The sequence below is a fragment of the Lepisma saccharinum genome, chromosome 3, assembly GCF_977018435.1.
Source record: "Lepisma saccharinum chromosome 3, izLepSacc3.1, whole genome shotgun sequence".
Lineage (NCBI taxonomy): Eukaryota > Metazoa > Arthropoda > Insecta > Zygentoma > Lepismatidae > Lepisma > Lepisma saccharinum.
In genome coordinates, this window is record NC_139231.1 from 85,999,870 (window position 1) to 86,020,725 (window position 20,856).

At 37.8% G+C, this 20,856-nt stretch overlaps 1 protein-coding gene across 1 annotated transcript; it reads left to right on the plus strand.

The window, feature by feature from the left end:
- Positions 1-39: 39 nt before the first annotated feature.
- LOC145985595 (cilia- and flagella-associated protein 157-like) lies at positions 40-20,489 on the plus strand. Its single transcript, XM_083119665.1, has 6 exons — positions 40-63; positions 9,760-9,897; positions 14,444-14,612; positions 16,521-16,623; positions 18,506-18,659; positions 20,339-20,489. The coding sequence occupies exons 2-6, from the start codon at positions 9,764-9,766 to the stop codon at positions 20,487-20,489; spliced, it is 711 nt and encodes a 236-aa protein (XP_082975791.1). The 5' UTR covers positions 40-63; positions 9,760-9,763.
- The last annotated feature ends 367 nt before the right edge of the window (positions 20,490-20,856 follow it).

The following is a 20,856-nucleotide window of genomic DNA, read 5'->3' on the forward strand; positions in this document are numbered from 1 at the left end:
ACGTTTCCCAGGCAACCGGTAACGTTAGTCAACAACTTTATTTCCAAATCGCAGCACACATCGGTGAGCATGTAAATTTCGCGAACGTCGGGTTTATGAAGGCAACGATCGTACGTAATTCAACAATGTTCTTTAAATGAAAAAAAAGTACTTTATTTTTAATTTTGCTTTATAATTGACAAATCATACATAATTTTTTGGATATCGTTTTCTTGCAAAAACTTGCTTTAAGCCCACCGTCCTCATATAAGGACACTTGAGTCAATTTTTTTTACTAGTTTCTATGCTATTTTATCCATAAATTACTAGCTTTTAATGTAAATTGCACTCATATAATAATTTATTTTTCCTCGATTTCTAAATATTATTATATTTTATAAAACAGTAAACTGAATGTGGCAACCCATCAATTTGCTAACCTATTACATAATATTTCATGCTAAAGGTCCCGGGTTCGATCCCCGGCCGGAATCAAATACGGGAACTTTTCTAACGATGGAAGCGGCCCCGGCGCCCACCCAGCGTCGAATAATATGGGTACCTGGGGGAAACCCTGGGGGGTAAAGGCGGTCAGGGGCGTGATGCTGATCACCACCCCCACTCACGACCGGATCAAGAAAGTGTGGGGCGTTACCCCCACACCCTTTATACACCTTCATGGCGTGGTGCTAAGCACAGGGGAACACTTTACCTTTACCTTTATTACATAATATTTATTTTCTCTGTCATGTAAATCCTGTTAATTAAATAACGAACGGAATTAACAGAGAATAGCCCAAAATTAGGCTTAACTACGTTTTCTAAACGATGCAAAATATTTATATATTTCTATATGATGTTAAAGATAAGTGTTCTCAAATGAGGACGCTGGGCGCAAAGGGTATAAAAATACACCAAAAGATTTTCTTCCGCCCTCGCATGACATGATATGTTTACTTCCATTGTTATCGTTCCCTTCTGTATTTGTATGGTTTTGCGGCACTACAAAGACAGTACTTCAATTGTCATAAAGAATTCAAGTGGAAATAACAATGACTGTGTAAAAACTTTTGCCAATACTTGAGTTTGTTTCCTTGTGAAGTCATATTGTGCCAACATGTCGTGCAAGAAGGTTCGAGCTCTAACGCTCGAGGAGATAGCAGATTAGAGTATCCTGGATTTCAAGAAATTGTTTGTGATGAATATTGTGATAATATTGATGTGGTTTTCTGGCCACCTGACATAGACAGTTTGACTATGAGGAAGATTGTCCAGATGAATGCTTCCAGGATCATTAGAAATTCAATATGTGTCATCGACTTCGAGGGATGAATATGCACAGTGCCGCATGAACGTTTTTCATTTGGGGGGGGGTACAAAATTCAGCCTCCCATATATATGTATACACACACACACACACATATATATATATATATATATATATATAAAGTGTATACATGTACATACACATGGTAGGGCATGGTAAATATTCCATTTTGTAACAGCGCACACAAATTTCCTGTTTATTAATGCAAAATTTGCATAAATAATTTTGGTAAAACTTTACTATCTTCCGGACACCTCTAATTTTTTCGTTTCGTCAATTTTTGACATTTGTACTTACGTATCTGCTTCGCGGAACATTCCTGAAGGTGTATCAACGTTGTTTTGATGAAATTTTAACTATGTTTCCTAACCTAACAGAACTAACCTAACCACGCGCCAATGGTTTATGGGGCTAGCGCCACCCAGATAGCACCCAGTTAACTGCAAGTTAAATCAAGATTCGATTTAACTTGCAGTTAACTTACGTGCTATCTGGGCAATGGTTCGCAATTATTTCCAATTTCTAGATACTGATACTAACACGACACCAAATTTTAACTATGTTTCCTAACGTAACAGAACTAACCTATCCATGCACCAATGGTTCGTGGGCTAGCTATTCTCAGTCGGAGAATTAATTTTCAACAAACAACATGAATTTCAGCTAGAGAAAATAATTTCCGTAAGTACTTTCTCCTGTAAATTTGAAGAAATCCGTCTCCCCTATACTATAATGTTACCTTTTGTTTTTCTTAGAATTTATAGTTATTTCAAAGAGAGATTTAGATCAAATAACAATTCAGGAACATATAAAACTCTGGTTCTTTGTTCTAGGCTCATTTCAAATTTAACGGAATGGAAAATCAGGAGTTCAAACTGTTAAAATTGCGAGCAAAGATACATATATTTATTTTAATGCAGGGTGAGATTAAAGGAAGTGAGGAGGACCACCTCAACCATCTCAACCAGGAATAATCATCTTCCACCCACTGGATGTAGAAACCATATTATTGAATATATCATACTTATAGAGTTCCACTTCAGTTCTTTTTAATTTTAAAGTCCCGTAGGTACACATAAAAATATATTTAAACAAATTTCGGCAGATGCCTTTTAGAAGCCATGTGTTCGAATTCGGTATTTTCTCAGACATCTAGAGGGCATTGCATTAAAAAAAAAGAAGCACTGAGTTGAGATGGTTTCCAATCAATTCGTAAGAGGCGTAAGTTTGGAATATTTGTAAAACATTTGACAAAATATTTATTTGGAATATAATTATCTCTACCTAATGACACTCTTCAAGCACTGGAAGTACTATCATTGCAAATACAAAATTGAAATCCTTCAGATCTCAGAGCAAGCAAGGAAAACAATATGCTCGAAAGTATTTTTTACTTTTCAATATTTGGTGGACAATATGAAGAGCCGGCCAAGGTTTCTTTACGTGTGTAGTAGTATTAAATGCAGATACATGCATGTGTTTTAGGGTGACATGTCAATTCCTCGTTTTTGTGAAGAGGTGAAGGTGAACTTTAATGTAAGCAAGAGCATGTTTGCATCACAGATAAAGATTTTTTTGCATTTTTGTACAAAGAAAATCCAAAACACATTCCCACTTTGCCGGCCTCTGTGGCAGAGTGGTTGGCATGGTGCACTACGACGCTAGAGGTCCCGGGTTCGAATCCCGCCCTGGGAATAGGTGTTATTTATGAGTGTCCCTTCATCAATTTCATCATATCATCACTCATCCTCATCTTCGCGATTAGCCGAAAGTGGTAGAAATGCGAAGTGAAATAAACCAAATCAATCAATCAAACATTCCCATCTCACTCAAAGATCTTGTGAATCTAATCCAAAATCTACCAATATCTGCAAAATGTGCAAGCGGGTTGGTTCAATGCCATAAACCTAACCTTAACTGATTAGAGAAATCATTTAGGAAGTTTAAACCTAGATTTCCTTTCCTTATACCCCCAGTCCATTGCTTTCATGCAGAAAAATTTGCAAGAAATTGGATCAAGTCTAAGCTCCACAGTGATAACTGGCGAACCATAGAACCTCCAGTGAGTCCCATTTATCTCATGCATTCATCTGACTAATGTAATTTTCTTACAGTTTGACTTTAGAGTTTAACTTGAAATGTGTTTGTGTTGCATTCAATATCAAAATTAGATTTTAGGCAATGTTGAATTCTAAGTATACCTAATAGATACGTAAAATAATTCCTCCCCTGTCTGGTAAGATCACAAATTGCACTCTGTTTTAATGCCTAGGAAAATTTTTATTTCATTTCATCAAGGAATGACATCGTGATGAGATGGGTCGAGAATTGTCACAGCCTTATCTTGTCTCCTGTGTGGTGAGGTCATTTTCGTTCTTGTTTGTGCTCAATTTTGTTTGGGATTCCACTCAGAACTTGTTAAAACTTATTCTAGATTCATTTTATGCTCAGGTAGGCTAATCAGGGACTGAATCTCCAGTTTAAAGTGGAATCCAAAGCACTGTACATGTGGGACCCCTTAATTACAAGGCGAAATATATATATCATCCTGGCCAACAAAACGTTTAGTATAGACAACACCTACATTGTGTCACCAGTCAAAGTTGCACAACATACAATATGTCATTAAAGCAAAAACTTTCCTTGATAACGTTTTTTTCTGCTTTGCGTCTTGTTTCAACGCTGCGAACCGTCGAAATATGGAATTTTATCCTGAATAGATGAAACCTGGCAGCACAGGCTTGCAATTGTCACTAAAAGATTAAGTTTGTAATTACAGTAAACAAAATACATGACTTATTTGAAAAAAAATCAATAAGATATACGTTGGTATGTCTGGATAAGACACGTAGTAATTTAAATTTACGTTAAATAATTTCTTCAAATATGATTCAAGTTTCGAAGGAGATCGTCTCGGACATCAAGTATCATCTCGCTTGGATTTTGAAGAGATTTATTTCAGCCTCGTCTTGAAATTTGAGAGGAAATAGAGGCTTTTCTTGTCTGAGTACCATCTCTATTTTCGAAAAATTCTTAACATGTAGTTTAAGTGTAGTTTTCCGAACACCCTCTTATAAATTTATGAAAATTATGGGTGAGATACAGGAGTTCATTGTCTCGTCTCGTCTCGTTTGTGCAAGTATTTGGTGTCAGAAAATTTCCATTTGAAAAATTCAAAAGAAAGGAGGTCAGTCATATACCCATCTAATGAAGAAGATTTGTGTATCTTCGAATAGACGTGACCGTGACTTTAAAAAATTGTACACCTCCCCCCCCCCCCTTATGAAAAAGAGCATTTGTCTGGAGCGTGATTTTCTGAGAGTAAACTTTACCCGATTCCATTGTCCCACACACATTTTAAACGATTTTCATCTCCTTAAACAGGTTTTTCAAAAACACAGGTCAATGCACTAACTACTAGTAGTGGCAAGCACAATATAGTAGAATAAGTTTACAATTGTTTGAATTTCTGTGGTAAGGAAGATAGTGCTTTTAAGTTATAAACAAAATAAACTTTTTGTATTGATTGAATTGAAAATAGGTTATTTTAACAGTAGCACCTTGGGTCCATCTAATTATATAAGGGGGGGGGGTACAGTTGGATTTATGGATTTAGGGAGTACAGTACCCCCTTCAAAAATTTGGGGTGTACAATGTACCCCTGTACCGCCATTCCTGCGCTCTGAATATGCAGAAGAGATTATTAACGTCGCAGCAAATTCACACTCAACATCGCAGAATGGAGAAGAAACTCAGTCTTCAGCTGTTGCTACATCGAGTCACAAGAATGCATCTCAGCATAAGAAGAGGAAACTTTGTGAAGAAAGCAGTAACTGGGGTCAAGAGTTATTTTTCAAATGCTGGATTGTGTCTCATGCGCAGGCAGCCACAGTATTTATTTTGACAATTTCTTTACAAGCCGTGATTTACTTCTGCATGAAATGTAGGGTACCGAGTAACAGGAACAGTTAGGGATAATTGATGTGGTGACTGTCCTCTAAAACCAAGTAAAGAACTCTCAAAAGAAACAAGAGGAACTTACGACTACAGATTCAATAAGTGTGGTGAAATTTTATTCGTGCGATGGAATGACAACAAACGTTAGTGCTTCTTCAAGGTGGAACAGAGCCACGAGACAGAAAATCAGTATAACACAACCGATGGTTCTGAAATCATACAACGTGTACACATGGGTGGAGTAGACCATCATGATTGGCTGGTATAAAAGTACACAATAAGTATAAAAGGAAAGAAATGGTACTGGTGCCTTTTTACTCAACTGCTTGATATGGCTTTAGTCAATGCCTGGATTTTATATAACACAGTTCATGGAAGAGAATCTATGGACCTTCTGGAATTCAGACAAGCTGTAACAGTACCTTACCTAAAATTAGGATATTCCTGGAAAAACACAACCTGGACGTCCTTTAACTTCATCTACCGTACGTGCTGTGATTCCAGACATTAGGCTAGATGGAATCCAACATTTAATCGCTCATCGCAGCAAGCAAGGAAGATGTGCGAAGCAGGGTTGTAACGCCAAACCACGTACATATTGTAAGAAGTGCAATATTACTCTGTGCATCAAGTGTTTTGTACCGTACCATTCAAAATAAACTAAAAGTCTGAGGAGAAGGAAGATAATACGTTAGAGATGTGAAACAAAATCTATGTAAACACTGCACTGTTTTTGCAAAGTTCAATTAAAATAATTATTTACTTACAACTCATATTTTAGAAAAATCTAAATGACAATTTTATCTCATATCCGCCCAGCATCCTCATTTGAGGATGGCACGTTTTGAGAAAACTGTGAATGCAAAAAATATTTGTTCATTGAAATATGTTTATGTAAGTGTTTTTCAAGTGAATAAAACAATAAAATAGGAATAATTAGAGAAAAAAAATTGGGTGTCAATGGGTAAAGCAGTGACATGGCTTATGTCATTAATTTTAATGAAGCGATAAAAGTAGTACGGAAAGTAAAGCATGGTAAAATTTATCTTCCTTCGAAGGGCTTATTGAATGCACATTTTGTTAATTTGAATACTGTAAATAAAATAGTTTGAGACACAGATCCTGTTCCGATAGCACTGGCAAAGACGATTTCACGCAGGTAAAACAGGCCGGCTCGGTAGCTCAGTGTTTAGAGCAATGGCACAGTATGCCAGAGACCCGGGTTCGAGTCCTGGTCGAGTCTGCATTTTTTGCTGAAAATTTCTACGAAGCAAAATGTAACATGAAATTTGTTATATGCTTTAACATATTGAAACTCATCTCTTGACTGCTTTGACCATAGTCATAATAATGATGATGAAACATTTCTAAAATTTAATTAATAATTGAGTTTCACTTCTTCGTTTGTTACTTTTCTTTAGTCAACTCCACGCATCAAGAAATTTTTCCAGCTTGAAAATGGAGTGTTGTTCATCAACTTCTGTTATCACAGCTTGTGAACTCTTGTGAATAGTCTTGTTCAGTGGTTTATGTTGGTAAAAGATGTACTTAGAACTTGCCGATTTGATGGGAGTTTATTCTGTATAATTTCACTCTTCTAATGCTCCTAACAGTTAAATTGTCATATTGCATCTTGCCTGCACACAGTGTGCGGGAGCTGTCATCTTCAAATACAGTATGAAAACACTAAAATAACTGCAATAACATGTACAGATAGCAGGAAAACAATAAGAGCACAGAGCAGAACACATGACTTTGCAGCTGATCGCGTTCTAAATGGGAATGATTGGAGTAACCTGCCTGCACCTTTCAGTGTATGGCACATGTAAACTACATGGCTAGCACTGCTTTATGGTGCTAGCGATTACACTCACATTACACAGATACTGAGAAAGCCAGGGAAAGCTGGAAATTTTTTTTTCAACTGACTGGACACTTTTTAACTTGTAGCAACTTGTAGAGATGTTAAACGTTTGACACAATACTCTTTTGACAGTATTATTAGCTATGGACATTTCATGGTGTCATGCTACCCTTAAATATTATTCGACTTGGCTGAAGTTTTGCATATAATGATTATGTATATTGTAAAAAAATGGGAGGGTGTGAAGAAAAAAAATCAAAACTTTATTTTATCATAAATTAATTCCATGTACTGAAGAAAGTAGAAAGTACAATTATATTGCCCAAATATATAGACCATGGGAACATCTAAATTTGTGGGGCAGGCACCCCATCCTCCCGAAAATGAAAATTAATCTAAAATGTTATATTTCACACATATAATTTAATTCCAGTCCAGGTGCGGCTCGTGCATTATTTACCTGGGGGTTCACTGAAGTCATGTGACATATTCAGTTTCCGCAAATAGACTTCCTTCGCCTAAGAAAAGGATGGGGGGAGGGCTTAAAGGATTTCTCCAGCATTTTTTCATCTGGGAGTATAAGGTTTCATAGTAGAGGTGTGCAAATAAATTTAGGGCTGAAACTAGAATAAATTGTGCCTTTATGAAAAAGTGGGGTTTTGTTGGAAAATCATGGACGTCTTCAAGTAAGGGCAAGGAAAATACTTTTTCCCAGGGAGAGCAAAAAAACACTCCTTCAGTCTGAAGTTACTGCAATGCTTTTATAATAATTACCATAAATTACTGTGACTGATATTAAATTATATGCGTGCAATATATAATTTTTGGTTGACATTCAATTTCCATAGGGGCGGCCCACTTTTCCCCTTCCGGACGTCCATGCCGACTAATCAGAACTGGTCCTACATGTATTAAAGGGAAATGGCAACTAATGGCATGAAAAAAAAAGTAGACTGCTCCCCTGTGCTTAGCACCACACCATGAAGGCGTATAGGGGGTGTGGGGGTAACGCCCTACACTTTCTTGATCCAGTCGTGAGTGGAGGTGATGTGATCAGCATCATGCCCCTGACTGCATTTACCCCCCCCCCCACAGGGTTTCCCCCAGGTACCCATCTCATTCGATGCTGGGGCAGCTTCCAATGTTAGGAAAGTTCCCAGATTTGAACCGGCCGGAGATCTACCTTTAGCATGGTAGTCAGATGCGTTACCGACTGAGCCACCGCAGCCACACTAATGGCATGTGCATGCTAGAAATCGAACCTGAGACCCTTTCATTGATACGCGACAGCTTTGTTCAAATTTGGGGGCCTCTCCAATGGCACAGTGGTAGCGTCATCGCCTTGTAATCAAGGGGTCCCGGGTTGGATACCTGGTGGAGGCACATAGTGGTTCGGATCCCACTTTAAACTGTAGGCCCAGTCCCGATTAGCCTTGTTGTGCATAAAGTGGACTTAAAACACCAAATTAATTAATCAATTAATGTTCAAATTTGGGGCTGGTCGACCAGCACACACTTCTTTCAGTGGACAAGGAAGTTTCTATCGGTCAACGCCTACACTGCATCAAATTACATAACCTAGGTAAAGTCCATCCCTCGTTTCACTCGCAGCATCATTTAATACTTTCCAACAAAGATCCAAGCACTTCAAAAACTAACAAACTTGAGACATTGACACCAAGAGACCACGAGTCACGTCTTCACGCCATTCTTTCTCTTTCACAAACCCAAAGTGTTTCCACCTTTAAAGGAAGAACCTCTGAATGCATGCACGAGCTACTTTGGTATTGCATATCCTTTATTTTAATTCATCGCATCTAATTCCATCTTTTATTTGTTTCCACTCATCCATCTCTGCCACAATCTTGCATTTATTCCAAGAAGTTCGGTGCAAAAATGATACAAAGAGAAGATTGAATATGTAATGTGTGTGCTTCAAACTTGAACCCCACACAGCAACACTGGAAGGGAGGAAGCAGCGATAACGGAGCCTTGTCCCGCGGCTTCTGCAAGATAACGAACTGCACATGACCGTTTGTTGGAGACAGGTTCAGCAGTATTCTGTTCCATGTATTTTGCCCTATTCCCTCCTCAAGCTTCTGCTCCCGCACGAAGCTTTCACAATGGCACGAGTTGTCCTGTGGGGGTTCAACTGAGGGTCTGTATCAGAGCAGCAGATTCGCGGTTTCTTCTCAGCAACAGAGTTCGCCATGTTACGGACACAAATACATGACTTATTGTGTAGAAATTTTAGCGAAATAATATGAAAATGTAAGTACATTGTTTATTGTTCATTCTCGAGGTGATTATCATATATTACTGAGGGTTCACTGATCCTGTGTGCTGTAAGGCCACCCACGCCTGTTTCAGTCACAGTACAGTAATATATGTTATAATTATTGAAAGGGCATTACAGAAACATGTTGACTTCAAATGAAGCAACGTTTTCAGAAGAGACTGCACTATTATGGGGGGAAATGTATCTCCTTAACCCTCCCCCTGGAAATAAATACCATGCTTGCCCCTCCCGGGAAATGTCCATGATTTTATTACATACACCTAAATAGTAGATAATGCTAATGAAGGATGCATTATAATTTTGAAGAAAATTAATGCACTTAATTTATTAAAGTGAAATGGGTAAGAAAGGTGGAAAGAAGAAGGAAGGAAAGAAAAAAGAAGAAAATCAGGAAGAGAAGGAGGTTCTCTCTGAAGTTGACAAGGAATTCTTTCTTATACAGATCAATGATCTTCAAGCCAAAGTGTCCAGGTAAGAAGATGTAAAGGTAGATAATAATAAATAGCAAAGATTTTATATGTGGACATACATATGTGAGCATGCACCCCACCCCCCGCACACACATACATACACATACCAGGCGCGGCTCGTGCATTATTTACCCGGGGGTTCACTGAAGTCATGTGACATATATTCAGTTTCCGCAAAATAAACTTCCTTCGCCTAACAAAAGGATGGGGGGCGGGCTTAAAAGATTTGTCCAGAATTTTTTTTATCTGGGAGTATAAGGTTTTGTATTAGGGGTGTGCGAATAAATTTAGGGCTGAAACTACAATAAATTGTGCCTTTATGAAAAAAGTTGAGTTTTGTTGGAATGGACGTCCTCAAGTAGGGGCAAGTAATATATTTTTTCCTCAGGAGGAGCAAAAAACACTCCTTCAGTCTGAAGTTACTGCAACGCTTTTATAATAATTACCAAAAATTACTGTGACTGAAATTAAATTATATGCGTGTAATATATAATTTTTGGTTTGCATTCAATTTCCATGGGGGGCTGCCCCCTTTTCCCCTTCCGGACGTCCATGCCGACTAATCAGAACTGGTCCTACATTTATTAAAGGGAAATGGCAACTAATGGCATGTGCATACTAGAAATCGAACCTGAGACCCTTTCATTGATACAAGATAGCTTTGTTCAAATTTGGGGCTGGTCGACCAGCACACGCTTTTTTTTCAGTGGACAAGGAAGTTTGTTTAAGTTAATTATGTGCATTTCTATCGGTCATTTCTTACCTGCGCGGACAGCAACGCCTACACTGCATCAAATGACATAACCTAGGTAAAGTCCATCCCTCGCTTCACTCGCAGCATCACTTAATACTTTCCAACAAGTATCCAAGCACTTCAAAAACTAACAAACTTGAGACGATTGACACCGAGCGACAGCGAGTCACGTCTTCGCGCCATTCTTTCTCTTTCGCGAACCCGAAGTGTTTCCACCTTTAAGGAAAAACCTCTGAATGCATGCACGAGCTATTTTGGTAATGTATCTCCTTTATTTTAATTCATCGCATCTAATTCCAGCTTTTATTTGTTTCCACTCATCCATCTCTGCCACAATCTTGCATTTATTCCAAGAAGTTCAGTACAAAAATGATACAAAGAGAATATTGAATATGTAATGTGTGCGCTTCAAACTTGAACCGCACACAGCAACACTGGAAGGGAGGAAGCAGCGAGATCGGAGCCTTGTCCCGCACCTTCTGCGAGAGAACGAACTGCGCATGACCGTTGGGTGGCACATAGGTTCTTCAAATCTCATCTTCCATGTATTTTGTCCTATACCCTCCTCGAGCTTCTGCTCCCGCACGAAGCTTTCACAATGGCAAGAGCTGTCCTGTGGGGGTTCAACTGAGGGTCTGTATCAGGGCGGCCGAATCGTGGTTTCTTCTTCTCAGCAAAAGAGTTCACCGTATTACGGGCACAAATACATGACTTATTGTGTAGAATTTTTAGCGAAATAATGTGAAAATGTAAAGACATTGTTTATTGTTCATTCTCGAGGTGATTATCGTATATTACTGAGGGTTCACTGATCCTGTGCGCTATAGGGCCAACCGCACCTGACACATACACATACACACATACAAGGTTTATTCAGAATTTTCCATCTAGGGGGAGTAAGGATAAATTTAGAACCAAAATGATCATAAATTGGGCCATTTTTAAAAAGTTTAGGTGTGTGTGGAAAATTTTGCTGTAATTAACCACTCTTCTGGTTCTGTTCCTTTGTTCATTGATCATGTTTTGAGAATATAGTAGACTTTTGCTAATCTGATCATTAGAGGTGGACCAACTTACTGTGAGTGCACAAAAGTTTTTAGATGCCAGCGGCACATCTGACATTGAATTCAAGCAGTGATTTCTTTTTAACAAACTTGCTTTAACATTTCTATGTTAGTTCTAATGTGACAGCTTATTTTCTGAAGGCAGTGGCGGCGATTGGGTTTCAAAACTAGGGGGTTTAAACATAAGGTTTAACATAGTGTAGGGGCAAAAGCGGGGGCTACCTCCTCACCCCCCTAAATGCCGCTACTGTTCGAAGGTGATTGAAAGCTGCAGCGACCAGTTTCATTACCCATAAGCCATAAAACCTTTCACACATACCGTCAGTGGTGGTTCATGGTACAGTGGGATCCATGAGTATTACCCTGCAAATTGTCCACGACTATTTTAATTAATTTTTCTCTTACATCCTATGTGTTTTTAAGCGATGGATTGATATGTATGCTGGTGCAGAAGTTATCAACAGCTTGTTTTGAGTTTTCTTTTAATTCTTGAAGCTCTCATTGCTTCAAATAAAGTGCACGAACATGGTGATGGACAATTTGCACGGTACTACTCATGGATCCCACTGTACAGACCATTGGTGGTTGCAGTGAAAAAAGTTGTATATACATAAGTACAATGTGGCCCTTCAAATTCCACCCTGGTTATAATGATGCCATTAATCAAAATAATTTTTTTAAAAAAACTGACTTCGGGCCCATTGTTTTTCTATGGGGGAGGGCCACCTTGACCCCTATTTAAGTGTCATTTCCCCATAGTATATTGGAAATGTATTTATATTTTTGAGCCACCGTGCCTTAGTGGGTATTATGTCTAACTGTCACACGGAAGATGCGAGTTTGATTCCCAGGGAGGGTGATTAAAAGTCTGAATTTTTCCAGCATTGTACGTGCATAAAGTTGCCCTGGGGGTAAAGTAAAGAAATTGCAAAAGTTTTGAATATATTATGATATTGTAAATGAGCAACAGAAATTGTCGCAACTTGAAAAATGTTAATCAACTTCCTTCACACACTATAAAAACGTTTTTAAATTGATAGAAATATTTCTAAGAATAAGAAACAGCTGTTGGTCCGCACACAAACACAGACTACAACATTCAGCAAAGAAGCCAATGTGTTCATAAAATACCATCCTCCACAATTTGAAACATTTTTTTTTTTACATCGAAAGTAGCCTATTGTTTATCTACCTATTTCCATTCACTTCTATTGTGTTTATTTTACGTCCATTTTCTACCTCATGGTCTAATCGCGATGATGAACAGATGGATAACCTGGACAAACATAATAATACATCCATGCCTTGACCAGGGTTCAAAGCTTGGAGCTCTGGCATCACAGTATTTGATGCTGCCCATCCTGCCATGGAACAGGCCATTGCATGAAACGTGTGTAAAAGGATAGTCAGGCCTCGAATGCCCTCTTGAAGTGGCAGCAGCCAAGTACACCATTGCCCGGAGAGACAAAGATTTCCAGCATAGGCACACAACAACAGAAAATGCTCAGGAAAAAAAATCCCTCATGATTACATTATGTAACTATTATTCTCTGCAAAATAAGTTTACTAATTACCTACATAAGTCCAGAAATATGTGGTGGTTGGCCAACTTTGCCATCTAAGCAGCAGCTGCCACTGCATACCGCTATGATGCTACCTGGCCTAAAATAACTATTCTCTTCTGCAACTTGACCTTTTGCCTATCACACATTTATGACATCACTCTATTGTTCTTCATTTGGAGGAGTATGAGACAACTTTACCATGGAAGCATATCACCTCAGTGGAGTGGTTATTAAGCTCCAGATTAGCAAGAGTTTACTGTAATTTAACCCTTGAACACTAGGATGTGTTTATTGCTACTATTACTAGAATGGGTGAATTTTCACCCGTGTGATTTTCTTTTTTTTTTGTGTATTTGAACTCTAAAACTTTTTTTAAAGACATTGTAGTCATTTGAGAAACAGTTTTATATCACACAATTTTTTGTCAGGGTAAAATTACAACATTTTACTGTCAAAATGTATTTTTATCATCAACTTCTTATTAGGACATTTTTTATCATTTTAACATTTTCATTAATCATTGAAGAATACATTAATATGTCATTATGTAATTAAATTTACTATATTTATATTTGATAATAAAAAGCTATGAAGAAAGAATTATTTGAAATGTAATGTATTTAGTAATGTAATTAGTAATGATAAAAACTTGCACTATTACTAGGATGGATGAAAATTCACCCACCAACACCAAGCACAGCTAACACTACAACACAAAACTCTGATTTCTTCACAGATGCTTACTCTGCACTGAACCTCTTGAGAATACCTGAAAGCAGAAACCTGTGTGAAGTTCTGCTATCTAGTGGCATCCGTTATAAAATATCACTGGGTGAATTTTCACCCATCCTATTGTTCAAGGGTTAAATACTTTTTTGTATTAATGTTCAGTTAAACCTTTCAAAAGAGTTTGTTTGTTATTTCTTAATAAAATTGCTGTATGTTTCACAATTTGGTATCCAAGCTTGGTGAAGCTTATTGAAGTAAAGCACATGTGTTGTTAGTGATTCACTAAAATGAAATCAATTTTTATCTGAACTGCTTACAGTACAGTGACATATTACTAAACTTTTTAATGCTGTACCAGCACTTTTATTTGCACTATTATTTTGTCGACATGAATCTGCTCTCTACTTATAACCATGATCCTATTATTCCCAACAGGCTGAAGGCAAGGTGTGGAGAGTTAGAGCTAAGCAATGAGAAGTATCAGCATAGCTATGAAAAACTGGATGAAGACAGGGCTGACATAATTGCATATCTGGAGAGGGTGGTTAAAAAGAGAACAGATGAAATTTCTGAACTTGAGCAGAGGTTAGAAGGTGTTCAAGAGGTAAAAGGAAAAGTTTCATTTCATTCATGGGACAAACAAGTTCGAAAATTTTCTTCTTTCTAAATGAATAAATGAAGAGCCAATTCAATTGTAAATGGTGGAAGTGGGTCACCAAAATGTATACTTGCAACACAGGCTTTTCAGTTTATTCAAAGACATGAACAAATATTAAAATTTGTTGCAGATATAGTTGTTGTAATTAGCATCAGTGGTTACTTTGAGCATTTGCTTGTATTAGAAATATTAGCATCACATTTATAAATGCTGTTGTGTTTGTTTCCTGAGAAAATTGTGTTGGACTATTTTTTTTTTTTTTCTCAGGACATGAAATTAGCTGGGAAACAAGTTAACTACACCAACTTCCTCCTGGTTGAAATGAAGTTGTAATTTTGGAATTAGCACAGCTACTTAAGTTGAGATATTGCATTGACTTTCAATGTAATAGACTTGGATAGCTTTTATTTCTATTTCTTGAATTGGCAATGTTTCAGTATACACTTACAGTATTTGCTTTGGTCAATAAATAACCGGAATGAATCTTGTACGGACTTAACGTTTAATACTGGTCGGCATACCCCCCCTTGCGTTGTTGAGGCAGGCATCCCACCGCTTCACCAGATTTTTGTAGCCCCTGTCCCAGTAGTCCTGTGGCTGCTGTGAGCACCAATGGAAGACCACCTCCTGCAGTTGTGCGTCCGAGGCAAAGGGGATTCCACGTAGGGTGCCTTTCAATGGGTTAAACACATGAAAGTCACACGGGGATAGGTCAGGTCAGGGCTGTAGGAGGGATGATCTAAGCATTCCCAACCCATTTGTGGGATGATGTCCATAGTGTGTCCAGCAAAGTGGGGACGTGCATTGCAGTACAATGACACCTTGTGAGAAGAAGATGCGCCACTTGCACCTGATTGCAGGTCTCACCTCGTTTTGCAAGATGTCAGAGTACAGAGCAGCATTCATATTCTGACCCTGCTGGAGGAAGTGATTGAGAAGTGGACCATGATGATCAAAGAAAAACACGAACATCACATTGCGACCAAAGTCGACTTTTCTGCTTTTCTTGGGTCGCAGGGATGAGGGGTGTTTGCACTCCTTGCTGCCGCATTTACTCTTTGGTGTATACCGGCTGAGCAAGATCTTGTCTATTGCCACAATGTGCTCAGGGAAGCCCTTGCCCTCTGTCGAGTACCGCAGGAGATGTGTGAGACTCTTCCCCATCTGTGTAACCTTTTGCTCCTCTGTGAGCATCTTTGGCACCCAAGTTGCACACTTCTGGTATTGAAGGTGTTCATGAACAATAGTGTATGCTGTACCATGACTAATGCCGAGTTCGGTTGCAATCTGGTTCAGACTAATCGCACCGACACTCCTGTATGAGGTCATCAACGGCAGAAATGGACTCATCCGTAATGACACATTTAGGGCACCCACTACGTGCCGCACCAGACACTATTGTGTGTCGTGTTCGAAACTGACCTGCCGACTCATACACTTGTGTTCGAGACATGCGATCACCACCATACACAGCAGTCATACGCTCATAAATGTTCCCTGGTGTGTTGCCTTCTGCTGTCAAAAACTGTATCACGGATCGCTGAGCCTCCTTTGTGGCACCTGACACTGTGAATGCCATGACCCACCTCACTGAATCACTGACTGGCACCTTGGAGGCAAATTGCACATACACAACCTCCCTTCCCTGCCGGTGCTGCCACGTAGCGACGTGGTCTGGAACTTGTCTCGCAGACATGTGGCGTACCCCAGCCTGGCCTACATATCCCGTAAGTTTCATCACTCTGCCACTTTATTTCACTTTTGCACGGCATTAGTCCAGTTTTTTATTGACTGTACCAAATATTTTTACGTATCTCAGAATGTAATATTTAACCGACTTTTTTTTTTTTTTAGACAAGGGAAGCTGAAATAAATAGTTACGAGGAGAAAATTAACAAATTGAATGATGAGTATAAGAAAATGCATGATGAGCTGTCATCTGAAATTCAGATGCTTCGTAAGTGTCCACATTTATATTGTTACGTTGACTTTAGCTGTACTTCTGGTTCAACAAACAAGAAGTACAACGTGGTCCTTTGCATAGTTGAAATGACATAATATAAAGAATGACACACGCTGGTACCAAGTGTATCAAACATAACAGATGTACAGAGCACAGAAATACATATGTAGCACTTTAAATCAGCAGTTTATTTTTTTTAAGGGTGTGACAGATTAATTCTAATCAGAATAACTATATTCCTTAAAACAACATAGGGTGTACAAGAATGAAAATAGTAGCACACAATTTGTTTATTGTCATCTTAGCTTAGTGTTATCACAAAATTATAATTTCTGGTAAATTAATATTAGAAAGCATGCTGTATGCCAGTCCAGGACTTAATTATAACTAAATGCTTGGGAATTCTGTTTGGATGGTGTTATCCATTTCCCTCCCTTCTGCTGGAAAGGGTAGGAACTGTTGACAAGTCACCCGATTCACTGGTGTACCCTATACTTCTGTACTCGCCCAACACTTAATTAATATAAGGATGTGCATGCAATAATATGGATGACAGACTTGTTCTAAAAATGTACATTTAAAACTGTGTTATGTTACATACGTGGATGGATCAGATAAAAAGGTTACAACAAGCTATCTGTGAATGCAAGAAATAGGAGGTAAGTAATTGTTTTACCTGGAGGTGAAACAGATGGCACCATATACTTGTGGAGAGTTTCGAAAATTCTACATTTACCATCAGTGGCAAAGTAGCCGATGCAATGGCGAAATGCTTGCAGAATTGGTCTGCCGTGGAAGTGTGAAGTGTCATACACTTCTTGTATCAAGGTGAACCTGGTTTGATACCTGTTGGGGGCACACAGGGTTTCAGAGTCCACACGGGCTGCAACGTTTCAGGAGAGAAGTGTGGAACCATCCCCCATACAGCCTGGACTTGGCCCCAGTGACCTTTTCCTTCTTCCCCAGCTGAAAGCACAATTCTCTGGAACATGGTTCTCGTCCAACGATGATGTCCAGGCAACTGCCATGAAGTAGTTCAATGAGCAGGGACATGATTTCTACCAAGATGGCATCAACAAGTTGGTCCAACGGTCTGATAAATGTCTCAATCACCTTGGCGATTACGTGGAACAGTGATGTGTGTGGAGCCTTCTTAGAATACATCATCAATTCATATCAGGTCATACTGTGTTTTTTTCATTTGTTGTAACCTTTTTTTCTGATCCATCCACATATATTTCAAAAAGGATTATTCTTGTTATTTATTAATTTTTTTTTTTTTAAGAAGGATCTTTGGCTTCAGGACAATTTTTCTTACTCTAATGTTTGGCGGTTCTTCACAGATATGTTGTCTGACTTTCTTAATAATGAAAATGTCTCAATACCAAAATTATATCATCCTCTGAGAAGATGCTGATTTATAGTGGCGACAATTGGGCTTCAAAACTGAAGGGGAAGGGGGTCAAGGTGCCAAAACTGGGGTGGCAAAGACAGTATATTTGCCTTTGTATATAAAGTTTAGCATAGTGCAGAGGCAAAAGTGGCGAAAAGTGGGTAGTTTACCTCCCCCCTAATCGCCGCCACTGCTGATTTACCATCACCTAGCATGACTTTATTTTTTTGATCATTTTCTTGTTAAATTAGATTCAAGTTATGGCCCTCATATTTCATCTACTTTGCCTAAGATTCTAAACAATACACAGAAATAAGTTCTACAAGACCTTGCGAGAATCAAGTAAATACAAAATTGGTTTCTTTGTGACTGTAGAAAAATAAAATAAAAAAAATAGTTATACTCATGTGTAGAATTATTGATCCATTCTGAAAATGAAGTGTAAATATTCAAAAGTACTGATTCTGCAGTATCTTTTACTAGAGGGAAAACTGCATGCCCTGGAAGAGTTTCGACAGCAGAAGGAGGAGCTTATGGCAAAATTTGCCAACCTAGAAAAAGAGCTTGAAGAACAACACACCAAACACGAAGCTAAAGTGTACAACTTAGATAGGAATTTCACAATAAGCAAGGAAAGGTAATATCTCCAAGGTTTGACATATTGCATTCAAAGAGTTTCTTTTCTCAGAAGTTTTTCATGAATATATTGGCAATGGGCCAGATGAATCAACGCTCTTATCAGTGGAGAAATTACATGGTTTTTTTTTCCTTTCTGTTACCATTTCCAGATTAAATCAGTGTAGCTCGTTGGCAGCTGGTGGTCTCGCTCAACAAGTGGGCACTTTAGCCTCGTGTCTAGAAGGGGTATCATCATCCCTCTCAATTACTCACACCCATTTTTCCATACATAATAATCCTAAATGTATTGGCGACCCAAGGTATGACTGACCACTTTTCACTGATAATGAGACTATGACAGGGTTGATTTTTTTTATAAATTGGAAATGTTTTTTTTTTTTTAATTGAAGTACCTTTGTGATTTTTCCTTCACGAGAAGAAAAATTTTATTGGGCTGAAATGAGTTTGATTTGAAGTCCACTTCATGCACAGAAAGGCTAATCGGGACTGCATCTACAGTTTTAAGGGAAATCTGAAGCACAATGTGCCTATAATTATTTTTTTCTGGGATATTCAATATTAAAATGCTTTCATCTCAAAAGTAAGATTTACAATATTCATGGTTTACTCACTGGAATGACGATATGTACATATTGCCTGTCATTTTTGTATTTAATAGAATTTTTAATCATTTGAAAATAAATTTGCATATCTAAATTGCAGAATGTATGGCTCAGAACTAACAGCTTTGAAATTGTTCACTCAACAGCCGCATCTCTGGAAAGTTTAGAAGGATTGTCTGGGGACGGGATGAAGATCAAGATGTCTCCGTTTTGGAGAAAAACAGAGGGCACAATACAATCTTAGCTATGAACAGGGTTTATTGTGCACCAATAACTTCACATGAAGCTGAAAGATGATTTAGTCAATCCAAAAATCTGTTATTTGTTTTTTACTGTTAAGAGGATTATATGTATTGGGAAAGTAGATGAATATGTGAATTTTTATGTTAATATTGTATTTGAGATAAGCTTCTGTTGGTTGTCTGACCTCAGCAATTTGTTTAAAGAGATAAGATGCAAATGGTGGTAATATGTTGTTTTTGATGTTACACATTTCTTACTTTATGAATTTTTTAATTACTTATTTTTTCAATTTTTTAATACATATGTACTTACATATTTGACTGTTTTTTTACCAGTATGAAAAATTTATGGTAATTTGTACAAAATGGTCTGTACTTGAGTGCACAACATTAAGTTATTATTATTATTATTATTATTATTCAGTTTGATTATTCTTGTTTCATTTAATTATTATTCATCCTCATTGCCACTATTATGAGGAATAAAACTGGTATAAAATAATCATAATAGAAAAAAATAGGCTCACCATGTGTCATCACCCAAGACCACACGGAACAGTTAGTACAAGCGCTGTATATAACTCACTCTTATTCATATCACAAAATTTAAGTTGCTTATTTTCCACCGAAAGTACAAAATTAATTTTTCAAATTTACACATTTCATCATGTTAAGAAATAATTATGGATAATTTAATTTCACATACCTTTGTGGTTCATTGTAAATTTGTTACATTGTTCATTGAACTCAACTCATATGAATTAACAGAATTGCTGAGGATGTTGCTTTCTAGAGTTATTGATATTTTTAATTTTGTTCCTCCATTGTTACAGGATGAAGAAAGATATGGAAGCAAAACTGATGCAACTAGCAACTGAATTCCAGAACAAAGCACACACCCAGATGGCAGCAGCAACTCATCGAACAGTTAGGGAAAATATAGCAGTTAACAATGAGGCAAGTTATTGGCTGCTTGCCCTTTAGTCACATACACATTTTTAATGGTAAATTTTTAGGATTTGAATATACCAATATTTCTCCAGATTCCTGGTAATATTACAGCATTTAAGAAAATTATAAATTCAAACTGAAATAGAAATGGCAGGCAGTGGTGGCAAAAATGGTGAAGCTATAGGCGTCGGTAGAGCATTGGCACAGAATATCATGGTCCAGGTTCAAAACATGGTAGTCACAATTTTCACTAAATTTTCAATGCATTATTAGTTACACAAGTAACATTACTGTAGTATATGAAAGCTTACAACAATGTAACAATGTTTTTATTTAGCAGATAATGGCAATGTTCTGTGATCGGTGTCTAGTTGGTATGTAGACAATATACATGTTTCCT